This window comes from Morone saxatilis, unplaced genomic scaffold (assembly GCF_004916995.1).
Source record: "Morone saxatilis isolate NCDOM2014 unplaced genomic scaffold, NCSU_SB_2.0 Contig3, whole genome shotgun sequence".
NCBI classification, from domain to species: domain Eukaryota; kingdom Metazoa; phylum Chordata; class Actinopteri; family Moronidae; genus Morone; species Morone saxatilis.
This window is the reverse complement of record NW_023339873.1, coordinates 23,674,197-23,681,812: the sequence shown is the minus strand read 5'-3', so window position 1 is coordinate 23,681,812 and position 7,616 is coordinate 23,674,197. Positions and strand designations below refer to the sequence as shown.

Sequence of the window (7,616 nt, the reverse complement as noted above, 5' to 3'; positions counted from 1 at the left end):
TGAAAACGCGAGGCGCTAGAGAGCAACTATTCATTTGAATGCAAAATACAATTTCACCGCTAGATGGGAGAAATTCCTACACAATGTACCTTTAAAAAATGGCTCACCAGGAGACAAAACAGTGATTCAGTTTTTTTGCTTGATGAGGACACGAAAACAACCTCCAGCAAACATTTACTGACTGAATTGTCCTTGAGTGAGACAGTGAATCCCCTCCAGCTCCAGGGACTGCTATTATGTTGATGACATTGACCTTTGACTCCCGTGTGGAGGGGGGGCTGGAGAAAAGCGATCGATAAAGTATTGATTAAACCCCGCAACCTCTGAGCTGCCGGCTTCATCTGAGCATCAGGATGAATTATAACTCTGTCATCAATATATTACACAACATGTACACACACACAGTGCTGATCATTATTAGAGTCCTGCAGCAACCATTGACATGCATGTAAAAAGCATTAATGTGACTGAGGCAAGGGCACTGACAGTGTACACTGTCAACAAAACATGCATGGACATCAGTTGTAAGAGTTCCAGGACTTTTATTTATTTGTGTATTCATGGCCATGTCAGCCAGTCAGTGAGTCGATCTGTCAAACACTTGTTATGGTCCCCAGGGGATCAAGCTTATCTTTTTCTATTAACAGCCAATGGGAAAACATTCTATTGTAGTAATAGCCAGTGGTGGAAGGCCATTAAGTACCATTTACCATTTACAAAAAATCAGCCGCAAATTAATCTTCTGCTTCAAATAAGACCTCAAAGCTACAGAAGCAGAGAACGGCCGTACTTGCACTTATTTTTTAAGGCTGTTATCTCAAGCAATGCATGTTCCTCTGTGCATTGTTCATGCTATTGAACCAATGCTACATCTAAAATACGCCATGTATGCATGCTGGCATGGCAGTCCTGATCTCTCATAAACGTATCTTAATCATGGGTTTATTCGTTATTTCGCGATAACAAAGCTTTTCTTATAATAATGAGATAATTAACTGGTGATATCCAGATAACGACATTAAAAAATATATATCATCAATCCTGGCTGTTCTAGGCTTTTTATCATTTTTATCACGATAACATTGTTAGGTAAACAGCATACTCAGTCCAGCCTTCAACACTTTAATTTTAATTTCAAAGCATTACACACTCCAGATCTGAATCTGGTTAAGCATCACTGGTCACATCCTTAACTGATTGTCTTTGATTAGTACACTTTTCTCACTGAGGGTGTGTCTTCACTTGTGAAGTCAGTATGCTTCACATAACCACCCTGTCGCTCCTGAACCGCCTGTCAGCCCAGTCTGGCCTCAGCACAGACCTGTTCTCCGCTGCTGCCACCGGAGCCAACGTTTACTCAATGACAGAGGAGCCAATTATTAATCAGCATTCCCTCTATAAACCAGATTATCATCAGTGTCAAGGGCAGTGAGCAGCAGGCCGTGTGCATCTGACCATCAAATATATCAAGACTCCAGCTAGAGAATGAGTGCTGATTGTCAGGAGGATTACTGACTAGCTGCAGGTTCACAATAGTATGTTATTATGCATTTTTAGCTGGTTGGTGAACAGAACAGAATTGTATTGTTATTTCAGTTTTGAAGTTTGTTTAAAGTTTGTGCATTAGGTCTGTGTTCTTAATTGAACATTTAAGTTTCTGCCTATAAACTGTGCAAAACTTTTTGTTTTTTGCACTCAGGTCACACCATGAGCTTAATAATGGAGTTAAAAAGAAGCTTTACAGTAATGCCTTGTGATCGGAAAAGTCTGTACAAATCCAATAATCGGTGGGATTAAATTGGCAACTAAATAAAGTCAGCATGACGTTAAAGAGTTAGCAGCTAGCTATTGTGTAACAAGTTATCTTCATTTAGATATCTTTAGGTGTGTCCTAAATCAGTACTACATTCTAACGTTATACTCTACAGCAGTTGGTCCCAACCCTTTTCATTAAGAGACCACTTTTCTATCATTTAGTAAACTGATAACCCCTGACTGACAGATTTTATGGATATTTTATATTATATTCAAAACTGTACAATGAACCCAAACAGTGAACTCAGTAACTGCAAGAAGTTTGTGTAAAATAGTGATATTCTGAAGCTTATTACAGATTTATTTTCTGTTACAATTCTCTGTCTTTATATGTCATTTTTACAATCATACAGATTAATAGCTTCTTTTTTGACAAATTCAGTGTTTTCTGGTCTTAATGGCTGGATTTTATTAACATTTCTCTTTTACATTTCTTTTTCTTCACAGAGATTGACAAATGCTGGATTAGCCTCTGTGGATATGTTTTATGTTTTCTAACACCTTAAACAAGAACTTTGGGTCCCGGTTAGTCAGTGGGGTAGAGCTGGGGACCCATCGTCTCAGGCTTGCAGTCCTTGATGCAGGCCCAGGTTCGAATCCGACCTGCGGGGCTTTGTTCATTGTATCCCCTCTCTCTGCCCCCCTTTCCTGTCTATCTTCAGCTGTCACTATAATAAAGGCAATAAAAGCCCCAAAAAATATACTTTAAAAAAAAAAAAGAAAGCCTTGTGAACCCCCATGAAGATTTGGTAACCCCTAGCAGAGACAGGACCATGTCATTGTTTTGCAAGTCTCAGGTCTTTGCACTCAGGACTCAAGTCCTAAACCTTGAGTTTTGTGTCCTAAACAAGTTATAATGCGCCACATTCACTAATATATATCTAAAGAGGTCATATTATACTCTTTTCCAGGTCAATACTTTTATATGGGGAGTCTGCTTGAATAGGTTTACCTGGTTTAATGTTCAACAGCAATGTGCAGTTTCATACCGCGTCTATGCAAACAAAATGCTCTTTGGCACAATTTCCTTTTTTACTGCCGCTCAGTAACGTAACGTTAATTCTTTATGGTTCTCTCCTGCAACTTGATTGGATGCTGTTGGACTGTCTATCTAGTGCTTGTATGTTTAAACTAAAAAATCTTCAGTGTTTCTCTAGTGTTTAGTTTTTGAGAATACAGATACTGTATGTCTCAGAACAAAACATTGCGATACGATATTTTTCAATATGTTCTTACACCCCTAAATTAGACCAATTAATGTGCCCCGAAAACTGCAACATAAGTACTATAATATAATATAATAATAAATAATAATAATATAAAAGTGTAGAGTATCACCAAAAAGAGACACAAATAACCAAAACGTAATACAAAAAGTATCATAAAGCACTATAATATGTGTTAGCACATTACTAAAGAAATAGAAAAACATTTTTTGTGACTGACTTCATGTAAGGAAGTGAGTGTGTACCTGTTATTCCCATCAGTGGAACTATTTTTGTGCAGCGACATACCAAAGTGGTGTTTCTATCATAAATCAAATCCTTACATAAATTATCAATACACAGGACTGTGATGGAAGTGCAATGAGCCACACCTCATGACTCAGCTGGGTGAAGAAGACAGAACTGTTCCAGTTGTAGCTTGTTAATCACACCCAAATGTAAATGGGTGTTTGTGTGTGTGTGTGTTTGATCATGTTGGTGTTGATGGGTAGGAGATGTGTTTGTACAGCCTGTACGATGTTAGAGACAATATTTGTGGGCATGAAAGCCAATAAATATTTATGATCATTTCATGTATTGATGTTTAAGAGATAGGAAGTATCTAACAGGGGAGTGCGTGACTGGCAGTGTTGTAGTAAAGACCAAGTCCAAGACCAGGACTAATTGAATCCAATCTGTAAATAATATTAAGGAGGAGTACAGTTTGACCTGTTCTGTATGAAAAGTGCCCTGACATAACTTCAGTTATAATTTGGTGCTATATAAAAAAAAAAACTGAATTTAAATTGAATTAAAGCTTAATGCAGAAGTGTTTTAAACATTAAAAATCTATTACATTTCAACATTTTCCTAGTGAAAGAACAAATTTTGGCACCTTACGTCTGTCTGAGCAGCTAAGCAAATTTAGCACTTGCTTGTCAGATGTCGGACCATAGCAATTGCCAAAATGACAACACATTTTAATGGTATTTTTTGTCTTCCTCTTTAGTCAATAGTTCTGGTGACGTCCCTGTTGTAACCATGGCGTCCCGGGTGAAGCAGCCCCAGGGGGGTGGCCTGTCCTCTCTATTTTCCTGCTGCTTCAAAAGTAGTGAACCACCAGAGATCACCTACTGCCATGATAACACTACCACTATGGCTGTACTGGAGCCCACCCTGCCCATGCCCCCCCCTAAAGAGCTGGACTCTATTTTCACTGAACTGGTGGTGAGTACAAGACCAGAGTCAATGATCCTATTGTGCCTTCAAACACCCAGAATTCCTTCCTCATTCTCCCTCTCCATCCTTTCTCTCTTGTATCCTAGGATGAACTGGACCTCTCAGAGGAGCACAGAGCTGCCATGTTTGCTTTGCCAGCAGAGAAAAAATGGCAGATCTACTGTAGCAAGAAAATGGTAAGAAACTACAACTACAGCAGCCAATTTACTTGTTGCTAGCACTCAAGAGTTCAATATACTCAACAAAGCGTCATACAGTCCTAAGTCCGATAGTATGCAGGTCATTCTCAGTGAGTCCGTCCAGCTCAACGCACCAAACTAAGATCAAACTGTCAAACTAGGCAGTGCTGATCAAATATGGATTCAGATTCTGTTACTGAAACATATTTTAGTGTACTCTTTATCTGGAATACAAAAACCTGTGTGACCAGGTAAGCTGCCATATTCTCCTATGGACGAGTTGAAACCAAGCGCAGCCAATGAGAACAGCTCAGCTCAGTATGTCACCTCCGCTGGCTGTAAAAACCGAAATGGTGATGGTATAAAACCAAACTCAAGGCTCCAAAACGGTACTCCACAAACCAATGGGTAGCATCACAATAGGTTCACACTTGGTCCGAACACAGCTTAAGTGTTTATACCTGTTCTAGACTGAAAATCCTGATCTCAGAGATAGGTGAGAAGTGATAAATCATACAAACGGGGATAATGATTAATACTTTCAGACAGTCTCTCTCAGACAGTCATGGTGTCGGACCTGGTTGTTCACATTAAAAAGTGGCAGAAGTAGTTGGTTAAAGAATAAAGAAGAGAGCTTGAAGGTTATCACCTCTACCAACAGCTGTGTGAAGTGGATGTGAATGTCGTATTGTTAGTTTCAGGAAGTTGCCCATTTTCAATGGAAAGGAGGAAGGTGCTTTGTTGATGTTGATCTATGATCAGACAAGTATTTAGTTTGAAGCATACTGAAGTCTTCACATTCCTCAAGAAACAGACAACAGTGTCCTGGCTATTAAACAACACTACTGTAGTTGTAGATGTAAATGGCTAACAATCTAACTTACACAGTCTGCAGATTGAGTAGTTTTATTCTACAGTACAGTTGTACAGTTTCTACAGTAGCCCATATGGATAAACCAAACACTGGCTTTCATGTGTTTTTTGCAAATTTTGCAGCCACCATAGTTTCTCCTCCACACTTGGAAGGCGAGTGGTATTTAGGTGGTTGCAGTACACAACTTCATCACTAGATGCTATTAAATCCTCCACACTGGTCCTTAAAGCAACTGACAAAGAGAGGCACCTGGTAACTCACCTGTGTCCCACGTGCCAGAGCTGGCCCGGGTTCCAGCCTGTGGCCCTCTGCTGCATGTTGTCCCCTCTCTCTCTCCCACTTTCCTGTCTCTCTACAGCTGCTACTGTCAAAAAGAAGCACAAAAAATAATCTTTAAAAAACCCCAAAAAAAGAAATCTAAACCTATAAAGGTCCCTTCAGAATCCTGTGGGGGCTGGATAGATTTCGATAAATCCCAATATGATGTTACCAACTATAAAATAGTGGTTTATGATTATGCACCCAAAGTTTTTTGAAATTCTTAAATTTACAAATCTCCACAACATCTGCCACATATCATATATAATGCATTATTTTTTTGGGAGATGCTGCATTTGTTGTCTGGTACTGTACGGGTGAGTATATTTATGAGCCTGACCTCTGTGTCTGTATATGTGTGGGTATTTCAGGAGGCAGAGGAGAATAAAGGAGCAACCAGCTGGCCAGAGTACTATATTGACCAGCTCAGGTCCATGGCTGCTGTGAGTAACGCTCTAAAGTCTGTTTTCATCCCGCTGTTTCCAGTTTATCCACAGACTTTGCTTTATCACCAGTTTTCTTTGTAAGACTGGCTAATATTGAGGATATTTAGAGCTATTTTGAGTAAATGTTTTTTAAAAACTCAAAAGCTGGCACCCCCTTGCAGTAGCATTAAAAGGGACACTGTGCCGCTGACAATGCAGACCAACAACCACAATCATTGTACAGATGTGGGGCTTTTTGTTTGATTATTTTCATGATAGATATTGTCATACATATATTGATACATCTTTGTTTTGAATAATAATGTTAATGCAAATGGAATTACAGCTTTTTGTAACTTAAAATCATCTATCATCTATCCTATATTATAAACTTTTGGTTCTAGTGAGGCCAAACTCTTCCCATTATTGCCTCTGAGTGAGTATGCATCTGATTTAGAATTGTAGTAATGAGGGATTCTTTTGTTTAATCCCTCTTTTCCCAGAGGAGGACTCTGCTGGCACTGGAGGATGAGGAAGATCAGGGAAGAACTAAGATCGTAGATGGTCTAAAGACGGCACTGAGGACCCAGCCAATGAGGTACAACCTCTAACACACATGTTCTTCTGAAAATGTCGAGATTTTCCAAAGCTGGGTGACCTAAGGAATAACCTTAACCTGTCATTCTGATTCACCTCCCCGAGATTTGTGACACGATTCATTGAGTTGGACGGACTGTCTTGCATCCTGAACTTCCTCAAGTCAATGGACTATGAGACCACCGAGTCTCAGGTCCACACCTCACTGATCGGCTGCATCAAAGCTCTAATGAACAACTCTCAGGGCAGAGCTCATGTCCTGGGTCACTGTGAAAGCATCAGTATCATCACACAAAGTCTCAGCACTGATAACATCAAAACCAAGGTACATAGGCCCAAACTTAATATATTCTTAATAAATATTTGTAATATTCTTAATATATTGTATGTACTATTCTGTTTTTTCCTATAACATATATAACGTATATGTAACAAAAGTAATTTCCCTCTGGGATTATTAAAGTATGTCTGATTCTGATTCTAAAAAAAACCTCTCCCACCTACATTTGAGATGATACAAAGACTACACAAAGACTAAGTTGTTGCTCCTTCCCTTGGATAATATACTCAAGTCTCAACTTAGTTTAAAGTTTGGATTTAATGATTTTGTTTCGGATCAGTTTTTTAAAAATGATTTCTCCACAGTTTCTATAACTGATCATTATTCCGTCTGTCCTCAGGTTGCAGTGTTGGAGATCCTCGGTGCAGTGTGTTTGGTGCCAGGGGGCCACAGGAAAGTACTAGAAGCCATGGTACACTACCAGAAATTTGCCTCGGAGAGAACACGCTTCCAGGTCTGCTTCTGTTCTGTTCATTTGTGTGTGTGTTTGCTTCCTTTTATTTCCTGCAAAGGACGATGCAAGTATGGATAAAACAGATTCTTCTAGTCTCTTCACAATAAATACAAATGTCAAATTATGGTATTACAGTTTTTCTCAATTGTTTACACACAAACACTGGTACT

General features: G+C 39.2%; 1 protein-coding gene across 2 annotated transcripts in view; it reads left to right on the top strand.

The window, feature by feature from the left end:
• daam1a (dishevelled associated activator of morphogenesis 1a) overlaps nucleotides 1-7,616 on the top strand; it is a 21,843-nt gene that overhangs the window by 1,947 nt on the left and 12,280 nt on the right. The window contains exons 2-7 of one of the 2 annotated variants that reach the window (XM_035673355.1): nucleotides 4,030-4,247; nucleotides 4,346-4,435; nucleotides 6,002-6,073; nucleotides 6,559-6,653; nucleotides 6,758-6,977; nucleotides 7,333-7,446. In XM_035673355.1, the coding sequence (XP_035529248.1) occupies nucleotides 4,062-4,247; nucleotides 4,346-4,435; nucleotides 6,002-6,073; nucleotides 6,559-6,653; nucleotides 6,758-6,977; nucleotides 7,333-7,446 (777 nt within the window). In that variant the 5' untranslated portion in view covers nucleotides 4,030-4,061. Of the gene's footprint in view, nucleotides 1-4,029; nucleotides 4,248-4,345; nucleotides 4,436-6,001; nucleotides 6,074-6,558; nucleotides 6,654-6,757; nucleotides 6,978-7,332; nucleotides 7,447-7,616 lie in introns of those variants that run through there. The other variant, XM_035673356.1, reaches the window with a different exon arrangement.